Here is a 23,616-nt window from a genome sequence, read left to right on the forward strand (position 1 = left end):
GCTCGTAAAAGGCATGGAAGATATTAGAGAAACCCTCTCGGGAGATATAAAAGCCCTTTCTGGAGAAATAAAAGAACTGAAATCTAACAAAGTTGAAATAAAAAAAGCTATTAATGAGGTACAATAAAAAATGGAGGCTCTCACTGCTAGGATAAATGAGGCAGAAGAAAGAATTAGTTATATAGAAGACCAAATGACAGAATAAAGAAGCTGAGCAAAAGAGGGACAAACAGCTACTGGACCACGAGGGGAGAATTCGAGAGATAAGTGACACCATAAGATGAAACAACATTAGAATAATTGGGATTCCAGAAGAAGAAGAAAGAGAGAGGGGAGCAGAAGGTATATTGTAGAGAATTATTTGAGAGAATTTCCCTAATATGGCAAAGGGAAAAAGCATCAAAAGCCAGGAGGCGCAGAGAACCCCTCTCAAAATCAACAAGAATAGGTCCATACCCCGTCACCTATTAGTAAAATTTACAAGTCTTAGTGACAAAGAGAAAATCCTGAAAGCAGCCAGGGAAAAGAAGTCTGTAACATACAGTGGTAAATATATCAGATTGGCAGCAGAATTATCCACAGAGACCTGGCAGGCCAGAAAGAGCTGGCATGGTATATTCAGAGCACTAAATGAGAAAAACATGCAGCCAAGAATACTATATTCAGCTAGGCTATCATTGAAAATAGAAGGAGAGATAAAAAGCTTCCAGGACAAACAAAAATTGAAAGAATTTGCAAACACCAAACCAGCTCTACAGGAAATATTGAAAGGGGTCCTCTAAGCAAAGAGAGAGCCTAAAAGTAGTAGATTGAAAGGACCAGAGACAATATACTGTAACAGTCACCTTATAGGCAGTACAATGGCACTAAATTCGTATCTCTCAATAGTTACCCTGAATGCTAATGGGCTAAATGCCCCAATCAAAAGGCACAAAACCCCCCTATATGTTGCCTACAAGAAACTCATTTCAGACCCGAAGATACCACCAGATTTAAAGTGAGGGGGTGGAAAACAATTTACCATCCTAATGGACATCAGAAGAAAGCTGGGGTGGCAATCCTTATATCAGATTAATTAGATTTTAAGCCAAAAACTATAATAAGAGATGAGGAAGGACACTATATCATACTCAAAGGATCTGTCCAACAAGAAAATCTAACAATTTTAAATATCTATGCCCCTAACGTGGGAGCAGCCAACTATATAAACCAATTAATAACAAAATCAAAGAAACACATAAACAATAATACAATAATAGTAGGGGACTTCAACACTGCCCTCACTGAAATGGACTGGTCATCCAAGCAAAAGATCAACAAGGAAATAATGGCCTTAAATGACGCACTGGACCAGATGGACATCACAGATATATTGAGAACATTTCATCCCAAAGAAACAGAATACAAATTCTTCTCTGGTGCACATGGAACATTCTCCAGAATAGATCACATCCTGGGTCCTCAATGAGGTCTCAACCGGTATCAAAAGATTGGGATCATTCCCTGCATATTTTCAGACCACAGTGCTCTGAAGCTAGAACTCAATCGCAAGAGCAAATTTGGAAAGAACCCAAATACATGGAGACTAAACAGCATCCTTCTAAAGAATGAATGGGTCAACCAGGAAATTAAAGAAGAATTGAAAAAATTCATGGAAACAAATGATAATGAAAACACAATGGTTCAAAATCTGTGGGACACAGGAAAGGCAGTCCTCAGAGGAAGATATATAGGAGTACAAGCCTTTCTCAAGAAACAAGAAAGGTCTCAAGTACACAACCTAACCCTACACCTAAAGGAGCTGGAGAAAAAACAAGAAAGCAAGCCTAAACCCAGCAGGAGAAGAGAAATAATAAAGATCAAAGCAGAAATCAATGAAATAGAAACCAAAAATATAATAGAACAAATCAACGAAACTAGGAGCTGGTTCTTTGAAAGAATTAATAAGATTGATAAACCCCTGGCCAGACTTACCAAAAAGAAAAGAGAAAGGACCCAAATAAATAAAATCATGAATGCAGGAGGAGAGATCACAACTAACACCAAAGAAATACAAACAATTATAAGAACATACTATGAGCAGCTCTATGCCAACAAATTTGACAATCTGGAAGAAATGGATGCATTTCTAGAGACATATAAACTATCACAACTGAACCAGGAAGAAATAGAAAGCCTGAACAGACCCATAACCAGTATGGAGATTGAAACAGTCATCAAAAACCTCCAAACAAACAAAAGCCCAGGGCCAGATGGCTTCCCAGGGGAATTCTACCAAACGTTTAAAGAAGAACTAATTCCTATTCTCCTGAAACTGTTCCAAAGAATAGAAATGAAAGGAAAACTTCCAAACTCATTTTATGAGGCCAGCATCACCTTGATCCCAAAACCAGACAAGGATCCCATCAAAAAAGAGAGCTACAGACCAATATCCTTGATGAATACAGATTTGAAAATTCTCACCAAAATACTAGCTAATAGGATTCAACAGTACATTAAAAGGATTTTTCACCACGACTAAGTGGGATTTATTCCAGGGCTGCAAGGTTGGTTCAACATCTGCAAATCAATCAGTGGGATACAATACATTAATAACAGAAAGAACAAGAACCATATGATACTCTCAATAGATGCTGAAAAAGCATTTGACAAAGGACAGCATCCCTTCCTGATCTAAACTCTTCAAAGTGTAGGGGTAGAGGACACATACCTCAATATTATCAAAGTCATCTATGAAAAACCCATCGCAAATATCATTCTCAATGGAGAAAAACTGAAAGCTTTTCCACTAAGCTCAGGAACATGGCAGGGATGTCCATTATCACCACTGCTATTCAACATAGTACTAGAATTCCTAGCCTCAGCAATCAGACAATAAAAGGAAATTAAAGGCATCCAAATCAGCAAAGAAGAAGTCAAACTATCACTCTTCACAGATATGATACTATATGTGGAAAACCCAAAAGACTCCACTCCAAAACTGCTAGAACTTATACAGGAATTCAGTAAAGTGTCAGGATATAAAATCAATGTACAGAAATCAGTTGCATTTCTCTACACCAACAAGAAAGAAGAAAGAGAAATTAAGGATTCAATCCCATTTACAGTTGCACCCAAAACTATAAGATACCTAGGAATAAACCTAACCAAAAAGACTAAGAATCTATACTCAGAAAACTATAAAGTACTCATGAAAGAAAATGAGGAAGACACAAAGAAATGGAAAAATGTTCCATGCTCCTGGATTGGAAGAACAAATATTGTGAAAATGTCTATGCTACCTAAAGCAATCTATACATTTAATGCAATCCCTATCAAAATCCTACCCATTTTTTCCAAAGAAATGGAACAAATAATCCTAAAATTTATATGGAACCAGAAAAGACCTCGAATAGCCAATGGAATATTGAAAACAAAAACCAAAGTTGGTGGCATCTCAATTCTGGACTTCAGGCTCTATTACAAAGCTGTCATCATCAAGACAGCATGGTACTGGCACAAAAACAGACACATAGATCAATGGAACAGAATAGAGAGCCCAGAAATAGACCCTTAACTCTATGGTCAACTAATCTTTGACAAAGCAGGGAAGAATGTCCAATGGAAAAAAGACAGTCTTTTCAACAAATGGTGTTGGGAAAATTGGACGGCCACATGCAGAAAAATGAAATTGAACCATTTCCTTACACCACACACAAAAATAGATTCAAAATGGATAAAGGACCTCAGTGTGAGAAAGGACTCCATCAAAATCCTTGAGAACACAGGCAGCAACCTCTTCGACCTCAGCTGCAGCAACATCTTCCTAGGAACATCGCCAAAGGCAGGGGAAGCGAGGACAAAAATAAACTATTGGGATTTTATCAAGATAAAAAGTTTTTGCACAGCAAAGGAAACAGTTAGCAAACCAAAAGACAACTGACAGAATAGGAGAAGATATTTGCAAAAACATATCAGATGAAGGGCTAGTTTCCAAAATCTATAAAGAACTTAGGAAACTCAACACCCAAAGAACAAATAATTCAATCAAGAAATGGGTAGAAGATATGAACAGACATTTCTGCAAAGAAGACATCCAGATGGCCAACAGACACATGAAAAAGTGCTCCACATCACTGGGCATCAGGGAAATACAAATCAAAATCACCTCACACCAGTCACATGTTGCAAATGGCAAGATTTCATTCTTTTTTTATGGCTGAGTATTTTTCCAGTATACACACACACACACACACCACATCTTTATCCATTCATATTTCAGTGGACTCTTGGTCTGCTTCCATAATTTGGCTATTGTAAATAATGCTTCAGTAAACATTTAGGCTTAGGGTCTTGTATTTTTTGGGTAAATACCCAATAGTGTCATTACTGGATGGTAGAGTAGTTTTATTTTTAATTTTTTGTGAAACGTCCATACTATTTTCTGGAGCAGCTGCACAGTTTGCATTCCTACCACCAGTGCAAGAAGATTCCTCTTTCTCCATATCCTTGTCAATGTTGTTTCTTGTGTTCTTTTAGCCATTCTGATTGTGAGGTGATATTTCGTTGTAGTTTTGATTTGCATTTCCCTGATGATGAGTGATCTTGAGCACCTTTTTGTATGTCTGTTAGCCTTCGTGTATCTTGTTTGAAGAAATATCTGTTCAAGTCTTCTGCCCATTTTTAAGTTGGATTATTTATTTTTTGGGTGTTGAATTGTGTAAGTTCCTTATATATCTTGGTATTAACCCTTTTTCAGTTATGTCATTTGCAAATATCTTCTCCCATTCAGTAGGTTATCTTTTAGTTTTGCTGATTGTTTCCTTCACTGTGAAGAAGCTTCTTATTTTGATGCAGTCACAATAGTTTATTTTTTCTTTTTTCCCTTTGCCTCAGGAGACTTATCTAGAAAAATGTTGCTATGGCCAATGTCAGAGAAATTGCTGCCTATGCTCTCTTCTAAGGTTTTGATGATTTCCTGACTCACATTTAGGTCTCTTACTGATTTCGAATTTATTTTTGTGTATGGTGTAAGGAAGTGGTCCAGTTTCATTCTTTTGCATGTAGCTGTCCAGTTTTCCCCACACCTTTGTTGAAGAGACTATCACTCGTTGCATATTCTTGTCTCTTTTGTTATAAATTAATTGACCATATAATTGTGGTTTGTTTCTGGGTTTTCTGTTCTGTTCCATTGATCTATGTGTCTGTCTTTGTGCCAGTACCATACTGGTTTGATTAGTGCAGCTTTGTACTATGACTGGAGGTCTGGAATTGTGATGCCTCAAGGTTTGTTTTTCTTTTTCAAGATTATTTTGGCTATTTGTGGTTCCCATACAAGTTTTAGGATTATTCGTTGTAGTTCTGTGAAAAATAACATTGGTATTTTGCTAGGTGTAGTATTAAATCTGTAGCTTGCTTCTTTCATCAGTGTTTTAGAGTATACTTAATCAGTTCCAGTAGTTTTTTGGTGGAGACTCTTGGGTTTTCTATAGAGTATCATGCCATCTGCAAATAATGAAAGTTTTACTTCTTTACTAATTTGGATGTCTTTTTGTTGTCATAAAGAGACTTCTTACATGTTTCCTCATAACCTTAAGAATTTTTAACATGTATGTTGACTTTCTAAGAGAAAGATAGTTTCCTTAATCCATTTTGCCATTAAATGCTTTTAAAGTAAATAGTAAGCTTTGCAAAGTGCTGGCCTAAGTCAGTGAACAACTGGATGGATTATGTCTTCAGTAACATTTTTGCAGAAGATATCACAATTGCTTTTTATTTGACCTTTCCTTATGTTGATTTAACTTTTCTTTTCTTTTTTTTTTTTTTTAAAGATTTTATTTATTTGAACAGAGAGAGATCACAAGTAGGCAGAGAGGCAGGCAGAGAGAGAGAGGAGGAAGCAGGCTCCCTGCTGAGCAGAGAGCCCGATGCGGGACTCGATCCCAGCACCCTGAGATCATGACCCAAGTCGAAGGCAGCGGCCCAACCCACTGAGCCACCCAGGCGCCCCTATTTAACTTTTCTTTGAAACACAATCCAGGGGAAGGCTAATTACTTCCAAGAAATCTAGATTCTCCCTATCTACCTGGAGTTGCTGCTTTTGAAAAGCACATGCAGGAATGCTTTAGGGGCTAAGTATTTCTGTTATCTGCCTGCCTGCTGACCTGGCAGTAGGTCTAGGAGTCTCTCAGAGGTATAGTCATTCTAGAGTCATTCTAGATTGAGGCTGATTATATTTTTCCTCGTGTAACCTGACTCCAAGACCCACACATACTAAGGCTACCACTGTTTCAATATGTAGCAAGGGCCTGAGCCTCCACCTTCTCCCCAGGGACCTGCTGGGACTAATTATTTTGAAAACACTAGTAACAGCATGCTTCCAATTTATTCCTCAGATGTAAGCTCTTTTGGTCTTTGCTGCTCTTCAAACTGTTTGTCACTTACTTCTTGTACCTTAATCAGCTCTCCCATTTCTCCTCTCCTGTTCTAAACATGTCTATTTGCTCTTTAGAACACTTGTTTATGCCAAATAAATTATCTTCTGTTACATTAGCCTCTGCTTGTTAACTTCCATCTGTTCATTTAATATTTCATTTAGTGTTTCTTCTACCCCCTGGCCTTAACTTGACTGAGGTACATCTTTCAGTTGTTGCTTCTTTTTTTCTGAAATACCTTGTGGGCCCAAGGTTGGGCAAGACCAGTCAGCCTTCTCCATTTTCAGTGGTACATCCAGACTTTTATTCCTCCATTCTTTCAATTATCAGCAAGTAAGAACAACTTAAAATAAAATTCCGTTCTTTTGAGTCGTATGCCTTTTAACTTTCTTACTCAATTTTCTCTCATTTGAAAATTTTGATACCTGGAATAATCTTTTCCACCCCAGTCTTGCCATTATTCATTTGGTAGCAAACCTATTCATCTGTAATTTCCTCAGCTTGAATCCATTTGGATTTTATTTTTATATGTACTCTGTGAAGTACAGCTCCATTCTTGGTGATCCACTGATGGGGAAGCAGTGACAGTAACTTGACCATTTGAGGGAATGATGCATTTTAAAGTATATAACCCTCCCCATAAATTGATTGGGTCTAAGAAGATAAGGGCTGATAAAAATTCTCAGGAATGTTTAAAATGTTTTGTGTTTAATATGTTTTAAAAATTTTAATTTTATAGGAATGAATGAAAATTGTACTTGAAATGGTGATATCTGGCTATATTATAATCTTGATTCAAAGAGAGGGGTTAGCTCTTTTCCTAACTGTAGTGTGGTAGAAGGAGCATTGGATAATTTGAAGTCCAGCCATTTGCTAGTCGGTTACTTTCTCTTTTTTCCTACTGCAAAATGGAGAGTAATAACTAATTCATAAAGTTGTTGGGCTAATAAAATGCAAGAATTCCATTTAAGTGTATGTGTGTTTTGTAAACATTGATGTTTAAGATCTAATACAAATTAGAGAACTATTCTCCCCTAAGGTAGGTCATAAGATTGCACTTCAATATCACATTGTCTGCATAAAAAACTTTGATTATCTATACCCTGTGTGTTTTTATAGGAAAATAAATTCTTTTAAAAAAGTATTTGTTATTTGTGGTACTTTAATCTGAATGATAATAGTTGGGGTTAGGAGACTCCAGTGAACATTTTTCTGTGTAGTTATTGTAAGTCTAAGGAAAAGTAATTTATTTCTTAGGATCCTTCTTTTGAATTATACTATTAATATTATCTTTTTAATGTTTAATCTACAGGTATATGATGTTGATTGATGGCACAAATGAAGTTTTTATGATTGATAGAGATAATTCAGTGTTTCATGTTTCAAATCTGGAATTTCCATTTCGTAAAGATCTCCGTATACATTTATCAAATACTCTCTTGGATGGGGTAAGTCATATATATACATGTGTCTATCTCTCTCTCTCTCTATATATATATTTTTTAAGTTAGACACTGCTATTTTTCTTGCAAGTAAAAAAAAAATTTTTTTTTTCAAGTGTAGGGAGGGTCAGAGGGGAAGGGAGACAAAGAATCTTAAGGAGGATCCAGTCAAGCGTGGGCTCGAAGTGGGGCCTAATCTCAAGCCTGAGATCATGACCTGAGCTGAAATCAGTAGTTGGATACTAAACCGACTAAAGGCTCCCCTAAATGTGTATTTTTATTAAGTCAATGGGAAACTTATAATCTAGTTTTTAAAATATTTTTTTAAGGTATAATTGATATATAAAGAAAATAATCCAGTTTCTTATTAAGATTTAAATTTTATTTATCTCTTACCTTCACTTGCTCTCACTTGATCATTGTCTTGGCTATGGGAATAAGTGAACAAAATTAAATATTAATATTTTTTTTGCTCCTTGTGGTTGAAAAAAAGTTCTTATTGAAAAAGACTACTTTTATTTTATTCCTTTACTTGTCAATTGAATTTTAATTATATGATACAACATATCCCTTGGCTCTTCAGCTTTGACATCAACAACTATACTTTTACATTTGAATTTTAAAAGCTGGTAAGAATTTTCCATTTTTTTTTTCTTTAAAGATTTTATTTATTTATTTGACATGGAGCTGGTAAGAATTTTCCATTTCTTTTTCTTTAAAGATTTTATTTATTTATTTGACATGGAGAGAGACAGCCAGAGAGGGATCATAAGCAGGGGGAATGGGAGAGGGAGAAGCAGACTTCCTGCTGAGCAGGGAGCCCGATACAGGGCTTGATCCCAGGACTCTGGGATCATGACCTGAGCTGAAGGCAGATGCTTAATGACTTAGCTACCAGGCATCCCTGGATTTTCCCATTTCAGAAAATATATTTAATAATCATAAAATTACTTGATTAAAAATATTTTAGCTTTCTACCATATAAGCAGCTTTCTTCCCAATTCTGAGAATATCTGTTCATTGTAAATAAAAATTAAAATAATATAGAATATTAGGAAAAAGCTGGTGAAAATCACCAGAACTACTATTGGAGTAACTTACATTATCATTTTGATGAACATTATTCCAGACTTTTCTCTGTGCCACAGTGTTCAATCTTACGTCTATTCCTGTGGAATGTGATATTCATGTTAATAATAGAAACTCAGAACATAGATTCTTTAGTGTAGTTGGGATCCTTTATAGTCCAGTAAGATTCTAAATAATCGTGGAGCCTTTGCCTCTTTGAAAGTGAGTGCTCTGGTGAAATATGTATACACATGTGTAGTTAAATATTTTGTATGAAAAGAACCAAATGGTACATGTGTTTTGTTACTTGTCTTTTTCTCCTCATGTGGCAATTTGATTTGGACATCTTTCTCACATAAATGTCTGAATGGTATAACATTGCGTATGTAAACATCATAATTACTGGGGTATCCAAACTATCTTTACTGTGAAAATTATAGTAGATGCTCTTTAAAAATATGACCCATCTCAATAACCCAGCCTCAACTTAGTGAATGAGACTCTCCCAGGGACCAGAGTCATCTGTACTTTTAATAAGTGCTCAAGTAATCAGGCAAGTTTAAGAAATAGTTCCGTAATTTATTTAAACAGTCCTCTTTTGGTGAACATTTTTTTTTAGGTTTTTATTTTTATTTTTTTTTAATTGGAAGACCCTTAAATGCATATCCTTTTACAATTGTGCAGTTTTTTTAAACATTAAAAATTTTTAAAAAAATTTAGTTAATGTATAATGTATTATTGGTTTCAGAGGTACAGGTCTGTGATTCATCAGTCTTATATTTACCCAGTGGTCATTACATCACATGACCTCCTTAGAGCCCATCACCCAGTTACTGCATCCCTCCTCTGCTCCCCCTTACAGGGATCCACAGTTGGTTTCTTATGACTAAGAGTCTCTTATGGTTTGCTTCCCTGTCTGGTTTTGTCTTGTTTTTTTTCCACTCTTCCCCATGATCTTCTGTTTTGTTTCTTAAGTTCCACATATCAGTGAGATGATATGATAATTGTCTTTCTCTGATTGACTTATTTTGCTTAGCGTAATACCCTCTAGTTCCATCCACGTCATTGCAAATGGCAATATTTCACTTTTTTTGATGGCTGAGTAGTATTCCATTGTGTGTATATATACCACATCTTCTTTATCCATTCATCTGTTAATGGACATTTAGGCCCTTTCCATAGTTTGGCTATTGTGGACATTGCTGCTGTAAACACTGGGGTGCAGTGTGTCCCTTCAGGTCACTACATTTTTATCTTTGGGGTAAATATTGCAATTGCTGGGTTGTAGGGTGGCTCTATTTTCAACTTTTGGAGGAACCTCCATACCGTTTCCCAGAGCGGCTGTACCAGCTTTCATTTCCACCATCGGTGTAAGAGGGTTCCCCTTGCTTTGTGTCCTCACCAACATCTGTCATTTTCTGACTTAATAATTTTAGCCATTCTGGTTGCTGTGAGGTGTTTTCTCATTGTGCTTTTGATTTGTATTTCCCTGGTGCCGAGGGATGTTGAGCACCTTTTCGTGTGTCTGTTGGCTGTTTGGATGTTTGCTTTGAAGAAGTGTCTGTTTGTGCCTTATGCCCATTTCTTGATTGGATTATTTGTTCTTTTGGTGTTGAGTTTGATAAGTTATTTATAGATATTGGGTATTAGCCCTTTATCTGATATATCATTTGCATATCTTCTCCCTTTCTGATGGTTGTCTTTTGATTTTATTAACTGTTTCCTTTTATTTTGGGGCACCTGGGTGGTCCAGTGGGTTAAGCCTCTGCCTTTGGCTCAGTCATGATCTCAGGGGCCTGAGATCGAGCCCCGCATTGGGCTTTCTTCTCAGCAGGGAGCCTGCTTCCCCCTCTCTCTCTGCCTGCCTCTCTGCCTACTTGTGTTCTCTGTCTGCCAAATAAATAAATAAAATCTTAAAAAAAAAAAAAGCTTTTTATTTTGATGAAATCCCAATAGTTCATTTTTGCTTTTGTTTCCCTTGTCTTTGGAGGTGTGTCTAACAAGAAGTTGCTGTGGCTGAGGTTACAGAGGTTGCTGCCTATGTTCTTCTCTAGGATTTTGATGGATTCCTGTCTCACATTTAGGTCTTTTATCCATTGTGAATCTATTTTTGTGTATGGTGTAGAGAAATAGTACAGTTTCATTCTTTTGCTTGTGGCGGCCCAATTTTCCCAGCACCAGTTATTGAAGAGACTGTCTTTTCCATTGGCTATTCTTTCCTGCTTTCTTGAAGATTAGTTGACCCCAGAGTTGAGGGTCCATTTCCGGGTTCTCTGTTCTGTTCCATTGATCTATGTGTCTTTTTTTGGTGCCATTACCATGATGTCTTGATGATTGCAGCTTTGTAATAGAACTTGAAGTCAGGCATTGTGATGCCCCCAGTTTTGGTTTTCTTTTTTAACATTCCTCTGGCTATTCAAGGTCTTTTCTGGTTCCATACAAATTTTAGGATTATTTGTTCCAATTCTGTGAAAAATACCGATGATATTTTGATATGGATTGCATTGAATATATAGATTGCTCTAGGTAGCATAGCCATTTTAACAATATTTGTTCTTCCAGTCCATGAGCATGGAATGTTTTTCCATTTCTTTTTGTCTTCCTCCATATCTTTGATGAGTCTTCTATAGTTCTCTGAGTACATGTCCTTTGCTTCTTGGGTTAGGTTTATTCCTAGGTGTCTTATGGTTTTGGATGCAATGGTAAGTGGGATTGATTCCTTAATTCTTTGTTTTTTTGTCTCATTGTTAGTGTATAGAAACGCAAGTGATTTCTGTGCATTGATTTTATATTCTGTCACTTTGCTGAGTTCTTATATGAGTTATAGCCATTTTGGTTGTGGAGGCTTTGGGTTTTCCACATAGAGTATCATGTCATCTGCAAAGAGTTTAAATTTGACTTCTTCTTTGCTGATTTGGATGACTTTTATTTATTTATTTATTTGTCTGATTGGTGAGACTAGGACTTCTAGTACTATGTGTTGGATAGCAGTAGTGATAGTAGACATCCCTGCTGTGTTCCTGACTTTAGGGGAAAAGCTCTCCATTTTTCTGCATTGAGAATGCTATTCACTGTGGGATTTTCATAGATGGCTTTTATGATATTGAGGTATGTTACTTCTATCCCTACACTCTGAAGAGTTTTAATCAAAAAAGGATGCTGTACTTCATCAAATGCTTTTTCTGAGGGGCGCCTGGGTGGCTCAGTGGGTTAAGCCACTGCCTTCGGCTCGGGTCATGATCTCAGGGTCCTGGGATTGAGTCCTGCACCGGGCTCTCTGCTCAGCAGGGAGCCTGCTTCCTCCTCTCTCTCTGCCTGCCTCTCTGCCTACTTGTGATCTCTCTCTGTCAAATAAATAAATAAAATCTTTTTTTAAAAAAATGCTTTTTCTGCATCTATTGAGGGGATCATATGGTTCTTGTCCTTTCTTTTATTTATGTGGTGTATCATATTTATTGATTTACGGATCTTGAACCTTTGCAGCCCAGGAATAAATCCCACTTGGTCACAGTGAATAATCCTTTTAATGCACCATTGGTCCTATTGTCTAGTATGTTGGTGAGAATTTTTCTATCCATGTTCATCAGGGGTATTGTTCTGTAATTCTATTTGGTGAGTTCGTTGTCTAGTTTTGGAATCAAGGTAATACTGGCCTTACAGAAAGAATTTGGAAGTTTTCTTTCCATTTTGATTTTTTGACACTGCTTCAGAAGAGGTTTTAATTCTTCTTTAAATGTTTAGTAGAATTCCCCTGGGAAGCTCTCTGTCCCTGGGTTCTTGTTTGTTGGGAGATTTTTGATGACTGCTTCAATTTCCTTGCTGATTATGGGTCTGTTCAGGTTTTCTATTTCTTTTTCAGTTTTGGTAGTTTATACATCTCTAGGAATGCATCCATTTCTCCCAGATTATCTAATTTGTTGACATATTGTTGCTGATAAGATGGTCTTATCATTGTTTATATTTCTTTGGTGTTAGTTGTGATCTCTCTTTCATTCATGATTTTATTTGGGACTTTTCTCTTTTCTTTTTGATAAGTCTGGCCAGGGATTTATCAGTCTTACTAATTCTTGCAAAGAGCTAGATCCCAGTTTCATTGGTCTGTTATACTGGTCTTTTTGTTCCTATTTCATTGATTTCTGTTCTAATCTTTATTATTTTTCTTCTCCTGCTGGGTCTAGGCTTTATTTGCTGTTCTTTCTCTAGGTCCTTCAGGTGGAAGGTTAAGTTGTGTAGTTGAGATCTTTCTTGTTTCTTGAGAAAGGCTTGTAGTGCTATATATTTCCCTCTTAGGGTCGCCGTTGATATATCCCAAAGATTTTGAACAGTTGTGTTTCATTTTCATTTGTTTCCATGAATTTTTTAAATTCTTGTTTAATATCCTGGTTGACGCATTCATTCTTTAGTAGGATTCTCTTTAGCCTCTGTGTATTTGAGTTCTTTCCAAGTTCCCTGTTGAGTTTCAGTTTCAAAGCATTGTGGTCTGAAAATACACAGGAAATGATCCCAATTTTGGTACCAGTTGAGACCTGATTTGTGACCCAGGATGTGAAGTATTCTGGAGAATGTTCCATTTGTGCTCAAGAAGAATGTGTATTCCGTTCCTTTGGGGTGGAATGTTCTGAATATATCTGTAACATCCATGTGGTCCTTAGTGTGCCCTCAGAGAAAAGCAGTTCAATGATCTGTCTTTTGTAGTGAGCGGAGTGTTAAAGTCCCCTACTATTATTGTATTATTATTGATGTGTCTCTTTGGTTTTGTTATTAATTGGTTTATATAATTGGCTGCTCCCATGTTAGGGACATCAGTATTTACAATAGTTAGATCTTCTTGTTGGATAGACCCTTTAAGTATGATATAGTGTCCTTCCTCATCTCTTACTCCAGTCTTTGGTTTTTAAAATCATGTTTGTGTGATATAAGGATTGCCACCTGAGCTTTCTTTTGATGTTCATTAGCATGATAAATGGTTTTCCACCCCCTGACTTTCAATCTGGAGGTGTCTTTGGGTCTAAAGGGAGCCTTTTGCAGATAGCATATTGATGGCTTTTTTTTTTTTTAAATTCAATCTGATGCCCTGTGTCTTTTGATTGGGGCACTTAACCCATTCTGTGTAACTATTAAAAAATATGAATTTAGTGCCATTGTATTGCCTGTGAGGTGACTGTTACTGTATATTGTCTCTGTTCCTTTTCGGTCTATGTTACTTTGGGCTCTCTCTTTGTTTAGAGGACCCCTTTCAATATTTCTTGAATGGCTGTGATCACAAATTCTTTTAGTTTCTTTTTGTCCTGGAAGCTTTTTATCACTCCTTCTATTTTGAATGATATCCTAGCTGGATTAAGTATTCCTGGCTGCATATTTTTCCCATTTAGCATCCTGAATGTATCGTGCCAGTCGTTTCTGGTCTGCCAGGTCTCTGCGGATACGATTGGTCTGCTGCCAATCTAACATTTCTACCCTTGTAGGTTACAGACCTTTTGTCCCGAGCTGCTTTCAGGATTTTCTCTTTGTCTCGAGATTCGTAAGTTTCACTCTTATATGTTCGGGTGTTAACCCATTTTTATTGATTTTGGGTGGAGGGGTTGGATTTCCGTGCCTCCTGGATTTTGATGCCTGTTTCCTTTCCCAGATTAGGGAAGTTCTCTGCTATGATTTGCTCCAAAATGTTTTCCTCTCCTTTCTCTCTTTTCCCTTTTTCCTGGGATCTCAGTTATTGCAGTTTATGGTATCATCTATCTTTCGAATTCTCCTCTTGTGATCCAGTAGTTGTACATCTCTCTTTTTCTCAGCTTCTTTATTCTCCATTGTTTGGTTTGCTATATCACTAATTCTGTTTTCTGCCTCATTTATCCTAGCAATTAGAACTTCCTTTTATAATTGCATCTCCTTAATAGCCCTTTTGATTTGACTTGGTTAGACTTTAGCTGTTTTATTTCTCTGGAAAGTGATTCTCTTATGTCTTCTGCCTTTTTAATCCCAGCTCGTATCTTTATAATTGTTTTTTCGAACCCCTGTTCTGATATCTTACTAATGTCATACTGATTAGATCCCTGGCAGTTGGTACTGCCTCTTGTTCTCTTTTTTGAGGTGAGTTTTTCCATCTTGGCATTCTGTCTTTTGAAGAATACCCGAACAAAAGAATAAAGTACTAAAATGGCAACAATGACCCCAGAGAAATATACACTAAAGAAATCAGAAGACATGTGGAACTGGGAGGGAAAAAAAAAAAAGGAAAACTAAAAGAGAATATAATCAGGTTAGCAGAATAGAGCAATACACTGAATTCCATGTGTATTTTGGTTTGTTTTTTTAAAAACTGGATCCCAAAATTGTAAAGAAAGAAAAACTAATGTATTTATGAAAGTAAAATTAAATACAATGAAAGGATGGAAAGTAATTATCAACATGAAATTTAAAGACAGGAAAAAACAAAAGAGGAACAAAAAACTTAACCACAACAAAATGAAGGGATAGAAACAGACAAATGAAGAGAACAGAGCAACACATTATTTCCTGTGTGTATTTTGGTCAGTTAGAAGAAACAACAATTCAAAATTATGAAGAAAGAAGAACATGCATACAAAAATAAAACTAAATACATTGAATGAATAGCATGTAATTGTAGAGATGAAAATAAAAAAATGTTTTTAAGTAAACAAGAGAAAAAAAGAAAAAAGAAAATAAAACAACAAAGTGGAGAATATGATCAGGCAGGTGAACAGAACAGAGCCATACACTAGATTTTGGGTGTATTTTGTTCCCTAAATTGTGGAGAAAGAAAAAGATACATATGTGTACAAAAATAAGAATAAGTACAATGAAGGGATAGAATGTAAATATTAAAATAAAAATTAAAAAAGGTTTAAAAAAGAATTGATATAATAAGAGATTGGTTAAAAAGAAATAAGAAAAATTTAAAGTTGAGAGACTAAAGAATCATAGGAGAAAAGCCATGAGTTCTATGTGTTGTATACCCCTAGCACTGGAGTTTTGCAGTTCTCATTGATCAGTAAACTAGGTCATGGCTGGATGTTCTTGCCGATCTTCTTGGGGAGGGACTAGTTGCATTGATTCTCAAATGCGTTTACCCTAGGCGAAATTGTATCACCCTTGCCAAGGGACCTGGCTACGCAGTGTTCAGGTTTGCTGTCTTTGGCTTTTGTTCCCTGAAGGCTTTCCATCCAGCTTTAGAGGATGTGAATGGAAATGGCATCCTCCCAATCTCTGCCCTGGAGTGGAAAGCCCAGGGCCCCCGTCCTTAATGTGCTCTCAGAGAAAAGCAGTCAATCGACTTCTGTCTCCCTGGTCTCCTTCTGTACTCCGTGCTCACCTAGCCTATGACACAATGTTTCTGTCTCAGGCACATGACCCTGTTTTCTGGTCTCCAAATTCTGTAGACAACTGTAGTGTGCTCCCATGCCACTCTGCCCAGTAGTGATGGGGTCTTGCTGGTTTTCCCTCTTGGTGAGCCCCTGCTAGGAGAGTAGTCACCTGCCTATGCCACAGTTTGTGGCTTATGGCAGCCCAGAGCTGAGAGCCCACTTCTCTGCTCAGTCTTTGCAGCTGACTTTACTGCTCTGATGCATGGGAGCTCAGCCACGCTTGGGCACCCCCTGGACTTCCTATGACTGGGGGGATCTTGAGGCCACATTGTCCCAGCTAGAGTTCTGCCTCTGCTTAGCCACCTGAGTGATGTTCCTCACTGGAACAGACTTCTAGAAGTTCCAGTTTTGTGTTCTGCTGCTTTATCACTTGCTGGTAGCCAGCTGATAGAGGCTCCCTTCCCCCACAGTCTTTTTTACATTTTGCCTCAGATTCACTTCTCTGCTTCTGCTACCTTGAAGAAAGTGTTTGATTTTCTCCTTGTAGAGTTGCTGATATTCTTTTCTTCGATCTCTGGTTGAGTTTTCAGCTGTTCAGAATGATTTGATATCTATCTAGCTGAATTCATGGGACCAGTCGAAATTAAATTCTCCTAGTCCTCTGGTATCTCAGACTCCTCCACAATTGTGCAATTTTTATAATTAAGAAGATTCTTAGAGGTGAGATTATAATATGTATTAAAGAATCCTTTGATTGCAAGTAACTGAAGTCCAACTTAATGTAACTGAGGAAAAACTTGATTGGAATAAATAATTGTTTCAGCTTGGCCTGATTCAGGCTGGATATGGGGCCTCAAAGGATACTGGCCAGGCTTGGTCATTCTCTTTCTTTGCTTTACTTGTCTGTTTGGTCTCATTCTTCATGAAGTCTCTTTCACATGAGAGGCAAGTTGCGTTGTATTGCAAGCAGAAAGAGAACTTTCTCTTCCAACATCCATATGTCAATCCCAGGGAAGACTCCAAAGGGCCTTGCATGAGTTACATATCAATGGAAGAATGACTTGGAAGGCCAGGTAGTACTACAGTTTGGAGTGCAAGAGGAGTAGTGCTCCTAAGGAGGGGGTGGTAATAAGCTCTACCTTGTTAAGTATGCTATGTTTGAGGGTGTGCCCATTGTAAATATTGACAGGTATAATAGGTATCCTTTTTCCCAGAAAGTTTGAACCTGTGCACAAGTCTACCAATCATATTTAAAGGATTTGTATACTGTCTTAAATGCTGTGTTTTGAAAATTGAATATTTTCTAATTTGATGAAGGAAGAAATTCCTTTCTATTTTATGGGATAGTGTAGCAGAGCAGTTACAGCTCTGCCTGTAACTGTTGGTGCCGTTCTGGCTTCATCAGTTAGTATGTGAGGGATTTAAAAATCTGTTCAGTTTTTCATCTGTAGTGAAGGGAGGCTATGGACAGTGCTTAGATTTTGGTGCTGTTGTGAAGGTAAAGTTGGATAGTTTAATAAGTGCTGGTAATAGTGTCTGACACATAGTAAAGAAATGTTTATTCTTTTTGCATTTAGGTGAGTTGTTAATGAGGTTTAACATTTTATCACTTCTGTATGAATTACTGTATTTATTCTGTGAATTGCTGGTTCATATACTTTATATGTTTTTCTGTATTTGGTGTTCATTTTTTTCTTAATGATTTATAAGAAATTTTTGTCTATTAGGGTATTACTTCATGACACATATTTTGAAAAAATGAATTTTTTGGTGACACAAGTTTAAATTTACATAGATAAATTTATGTAGGTTAGATTATGAGCATAGTTTTTAATATCTGTCTTTTGTGCCATTTTAAGAAATTTTTACTTATTTTTGTTCCTATTGTTTATATTTTTATTTTAGAATTATTATAGTACTCACCTGTATTTCCTTCTAGTACTTCTACAGTTTTATTTGTATATTTAAGTATTTGATCTATCTGAAATACATTTTGATTTTTTTTCAAAGATTTTATTTATTTATTTGACAGACAGAGATCACAAGTAGGCAGAGAGACAGGCAGAGAGGGAGAAGGAAGCAGGCTACCTGTTGAGCAGAGAGGCTGATATGGGGTCTGATCTCAGGACCCTGGGATCCTGACCCGAGCCGAAGGCCCGAGACTTTAACCCACTGAGCCACCCAGGTGCCCCAGAAATACATTTTGATAAAAGGAGTAGATAAGGGTATGAGTTTATTTATTTTCAACTGTCTAAAGTGTTTTCTCACACCATTAAACTAATCTAGTTTCCTTTTTTAATTGGATATATAATTTATATTATACAGTGGATTCCCTTATCTATCATTTTCTTTTTCTTGATTTGTTTTCTCATTCCATTAGTATTTTGGTCTTTCAGTGGTAGTTTTAGATTGATTTTAATTCTTTGACTTAAGCATACAGTTTAATATTTGGCATTCCAAGTGTACCCAATTTCCTGGCTATTTTGAGGTTTGCCACTTAGATTTTTCTCTCTAGCTTTTGGGTGAATAGGCTGTTTGATTAAGAAGTTAGGCTCCACTTCATGTGCAGATCTATACAATAATAAGCTTATACATTTCTCTGTAGAGTAATCTCTGTTAGCCTTGCCTTCAGACCATTCATCTTTCTCTTTGCTGTTTTTGGTTGTATGGTTTATCTCTTTGCCACACATTCCCTGCTTTGCTTTGGAGGAAAAAGGGACTCTACATTTTTATTATAACTTCTCACAAATGCAGATCTCCTCTCTACGAAAATACTAATTACATTTTTAAAATTTCTAACTTTTTAAAAAATTTCTACACTTTCTTCAATGTTGAATCTTTTTCATGAGCCAGATTGAATTACAAGTGGCTAATAATCCTCTGGGATTTGTATGAGACTGCTTTCTTGCCTTAAGATGAAATTTGCTCATCTATTTCTGGTTTTTAATCCACTGTTGGATAGGAAATGGGTTGTGAATATTTACTTAAATTCTCAATGGTAGAATGATCCTAATGAAAATCGCATGCATAAAATACATCTTTTTTTTTTTAACAGAGGGAATATCACTTTCCAGGTGAATTTTTTTCCCGAGTGAATGCTTATGGTCCCATCTCATGACCTTCGTTTTTATTTACCAGCTAGATTTTGGAGTATGCAAACCAGAAGATGGAAGTCTGATGGGAGAATAGGATGTTTGAACTAGTCATTTCTGAGGTATAGTTTGTGGTGATGAGAAGGTTCAGGATGTGATCTAGGGAGGGTGAGAGGTTGAAGTCATATGCAGAAGGGCAGTGGAAGGAAGATCAAATATTAGGTGGTTCCTAGTGAGTGATGGTAGGCGTCCAGGTTGAAAGGATGATTTCAAACCAGGTAGTAAAGATTAGAAAGGAAGAAAGAAGGTGGTGTAGTTGGATGTAGTGGCAGAGACTGAGCAGCGTAAATGTAGTCACAAAACAAAAGGGTGCTGTGTATTCTGGGGCAGTAGTAGAATGTAATTTTGTAATGAAATGATATGTACATATACATAAACATTTGGAACATATATTTTATGTGTGTGTGTGTGTATGTGTGTGTTTGTGCAGCACACACCCCCTTGTGGTTGACAGAGTTCACTGTGTAAGGTTAGAAGCGTGCATTGCACACCTCCAGGTGCGCCATTCTCATAGTTGGTGTGACTATCACCCTGGAGTTGCACTGTTTATAAACTGTGCAGCCAGTGTGGCAGCTGTGGCAGTGAGTTCACAGGATCAGCAAGAACATTTTTGTTGTTGTTACCCTTATTTAAGATAGTTTTTTAGTTTATAGTCAGTAAAATAAAAGGAAGAAAAAGACTTCTAAGTTAAAGCATTTGCCACAGCTTAGCATGGTTTATCATTGAACTAATAATTTTTGAATGCCTTTCATGTTCAAGTTGCTGTGCCAGGAGTATTGCTGTGCAGAGTGTTGAAAAAAGGCCTCACCCTTGAGACTTTTTACTTCATTTGGTGGTGGTGGAGAAAAATTGATAGCGATGGAGGAAACCTTGAAATAAAACAATAACTTGGAGATTGGTATTTTAAAAGTCCAGTGGTGGTTTAAAGGAGAAATTCATTAAATCTAGTTAGTTTGGAAAGAAAGATGTTTTATAGAGGAATTGGCATTAGATATGGAAAGATTTCGTTAGAAAGAGATTTTTGTTGGGCACGGCCTGAGGGCATTCCAGGTAGGAAATAATGCTTAAAAATTAGATGTTTAACCATCTGCAGATTTAACTGAGCAATACTATTTATTTTCACCCTGAACTTGGACAAATGAAAGCTGCATAATAGACTCTTGTGAAGTTTTAAAATAGCAATATGATTCATGATGTCAATTTACTTGGACCAGAATTATAGTTGCCATATCTCTTTTTCCAGTTAGTTAATTAAAACAGTCCTCTGTAGTTTCCTGTTTCTTCTACATTTTCATTTGTAAATTGTTTTTGTAAAATTCCAAATCCAAGAATAACTCAAACTACCTAATTGTCTGGCTGTCAGATGTGAGCATTGAAGCTTTTGTTTTGCTCTCTAAATTATGTTCTTTGACCCACAAAATGTGGAAAATAGGAGTTTAGAAATGTGGCATTAATTTATTTGAAACGATCAGTGAAATTCAGTTGATTTTATATTGAGGCCAAGAGGAGAATATAGCAGTTAATCACGAAAGGTAATAGCAAGAATCTTGGAAAAATGGCATGCCTTTTCAACGTTAATGTTTTTTTGTAAAGGAATATGCACACTCGCTAAAATTTTAGAAAGTATGTCATAAAGTAGAAAAATTCAACTGTCAAGAAGAGGTTACATTTTAACATTTTGTTGTATTTTCTTTCAGTCATTCTTTTTTGCCTATGGGTACATAATGTGTATAATCAATATGTATATAGCTGATATTTTATATATGCTGTGTATCTAGGTTCCATCATTTCCCTTCATCCTGAAGAACTGATTTTAGGATTTAAAAAAAAATTAATTTTATTTTTAAAAATTGAAATATAATTTAGGTACTCTAAAATTCATCCTTTTAAGCTGCATAATTTGGTAGTCTTTAGTATATTCAGACACCCTCAGCCTTTTTTTTTTTTTTTTGGTCTTTTCTGTGTTTTTTTTTCCTTTTTTTCTTTTTTTTTTCCCTTTTTAAAGATTGTACAATTATTACCACTCTCTAATTCTAGAACATTTTATCATCTGGGTGAACTATGATAATTAGAATCAAGCGGGCCTTAGTTGAAAGGATTTTAAGGAATGGGTTACCTTTGAGTTGAGCTTTGAAAGTCTACAGGTTTCCAGAGAAGAGTTAATTATTCCTCTCATTAAAACCCTTCAGTGGTTCCCCATTGCCCATAACATGAAACCCAAACTACTAAACATGGTATTCTTTATATCTGGGCCATGCCCATGTTTTTAGCATTGTCTTTCATTTTGACCCTTGAACCATAAGCTCCATCTGTAATGAGCTTTGGACAGTTTACTCAAAACCACCATTTTTTACTCCTTTGTAATACTATTTGGCTCATTTACCATCCTGCTAGGAAATATCCACTTGTATCTTTCAGGATTTGACTAAGGGGTCGCAACATCTTATTATCAAACCTTTCTCTTATTCTTCAGTTAGAAATAACTACTCTTTGTTAAGCTTATATCATATGTTTTTATTTGTGTAGGTTTGTATCTGTTGTCTTGGTGTATTTATTAATAGGAATCTGTTTCATTCTCAGAAGTATTCTTATATAGACAGTAAGCTGCATGGTTACTCTATCTATATAGCCATCTATCGTTAAAACTAGAACTCTTCATTGGACCCAGCTACTTAATGTATTTTCTTCTTCCTGGGACTCTTGTATGCCTAATTTCTCTAGCAATTAGAGCTATGTTTAATACATAGTTTGGGCTCAGGAAATACTGGATGGATAGGTAGAAAGGTGGGTACCTGGGTACTTCGAAAAAAAAAAAAAAGAAAATGGAGTATAGAAAAGTACAGAGGATGCAAGCTGGTTCAGCCACTCTGGAAAACAGTATGGAGGTTCCTTGAAAAATTGAAAATAGAGCTACCCTACAACCCAGCAATAGCACTACTGTGTATTTACCCTAAAGAAACAAATGTAGTGATCCGAAGGGGCATGTGCACCCAAATGTTTATAGCAGCAATGTCAACAATAGCCAAACTATGGAAAGAACCTAGATGTCCATCAACAGATGAATATATAAAGAAGAAGTGGTATAAATATACAATGGAATACTATGCAGCTATCAAAAGAAATGAACTCTTGCCATTTGCAATGACGTGGATGGAACTAGAGGTATTATGCCGGTGAAATAAGTCAATCAGAGAAAGACAATTATCATATGATCTCTCTGCTATGAGGAGTTTGAGAGGCAGGCCAGGGGGTTGTGGGGGGGTAGGAAAAAGTGAAATAAGATGGGATTGGGAGGGACACAAACCATAAGAGACTCTTAATTCCAGGAAACAAACTGAGGGTTGCCGGGGAGTGGTGGGGGGGGGGACGTAGGGATAGGGTGGCTGGGTTATGGACATTGAGGAGGGTATGTGCTATGGTGAGTGCTGTGAATTACATAATACTGATGATTCACAGACCTGTACCCCTGCGACAAATGATACATTATATGTTAACTTAAAAAAAAAAGTACAGAGGCTAGGGAGGTCAAACACGCGGGATTCTGTGTGTGTGTGTGGGGACCCACCAATGAAGGATTTAAGCTGCAGTCGACAATGCAGCAATTTCTAACAAATTCTTGAGCAATATAAAATTGATGTATCTTGTAGTTTTCTTCAGGTTTTTTTTTTTTTTAATGTTTAGGGTTTGTTGAGCATCTTTTATCTATGGGTTTACAAATTTATTTAAAAGTAGATTTTTTTTTTTGCCGTTATTTCCATCTTTTACATGTTTGAAGATTTGATTATTAATGTTCTTTAAAAAAAAAAAAAAAAAGGTGCCCCAGCGGCTCAGTCAGTTAAGCATCTGCCTTCTGCTCAGGTCGTGATCCCAGGGTTCTGGGATTGAGCCCCACATTGGGCTCCCTACTCTGTGGAGGTTGGGGGGCTGCTTCTCCCTCTCCTTCTGCCTGCTGCTCCCCCTGCTTGTGTTCACTCTCTGCCAAATAAATAAAATCTTAAAGAAGTAAACCCAACTTTTTTTCTGTTTGATTTTGGATAGCTTCTGTTGCTATGTCTGCAAGTTCACTGATCTTTTCTTTTGCAGTGTCTAAATTGCTATTCATCCCATCCATACTATTTTTCACTTCAGGCATTGTAGTTTTCACCTCTGAAAATTCATTTTGAATCCTCTTAATGTCTTCTATATCTCTATTTAGCTTTTTGGAATATATGGAATACTT

General features: G+C 36.6%; 1 protein-coding gene across 1 annotated transcript in view; it reads left to right on the top strand.

Annotated features, from left to right (window-relative positions):
* Positions 1–23,616, top strand: part of RNGTT (RNA guanylyltransferase and 5'-phosphatase) — a 340,835-nt gene that overhangs the window by 87,671 nt on the left and 229,548 nt on the right. Inside the window, exon 9 of the mRNA XM_004766922.3 lies at positions 7,726–7,861. Within this exon, the coding sequence (XP_004766979.1) occupies positions 7,726–7,861 (136 nt within the window). The remainder of the gene's footprint in view (positions 1–7,725; positions 7,862–23,616) is intronic.

This window comes from Mustela putorius, unplaced genomic scaffold (genome assembly GCF_011764305.1).
Source record: "Mustela putorius furo isolate JIRA1106 unplaced genomic scaffold, ASM1176430v1.1 tig00000166_pilon_pilon_pilon, whole genome shotgun sequence".
NCBI classification, from domain to species: domain Eukaryota; kingdom Metazoa; phylum Chordata; class Mammalia; order Carnivora; family Mustelidae; genus Mustela; species Mustela putorius.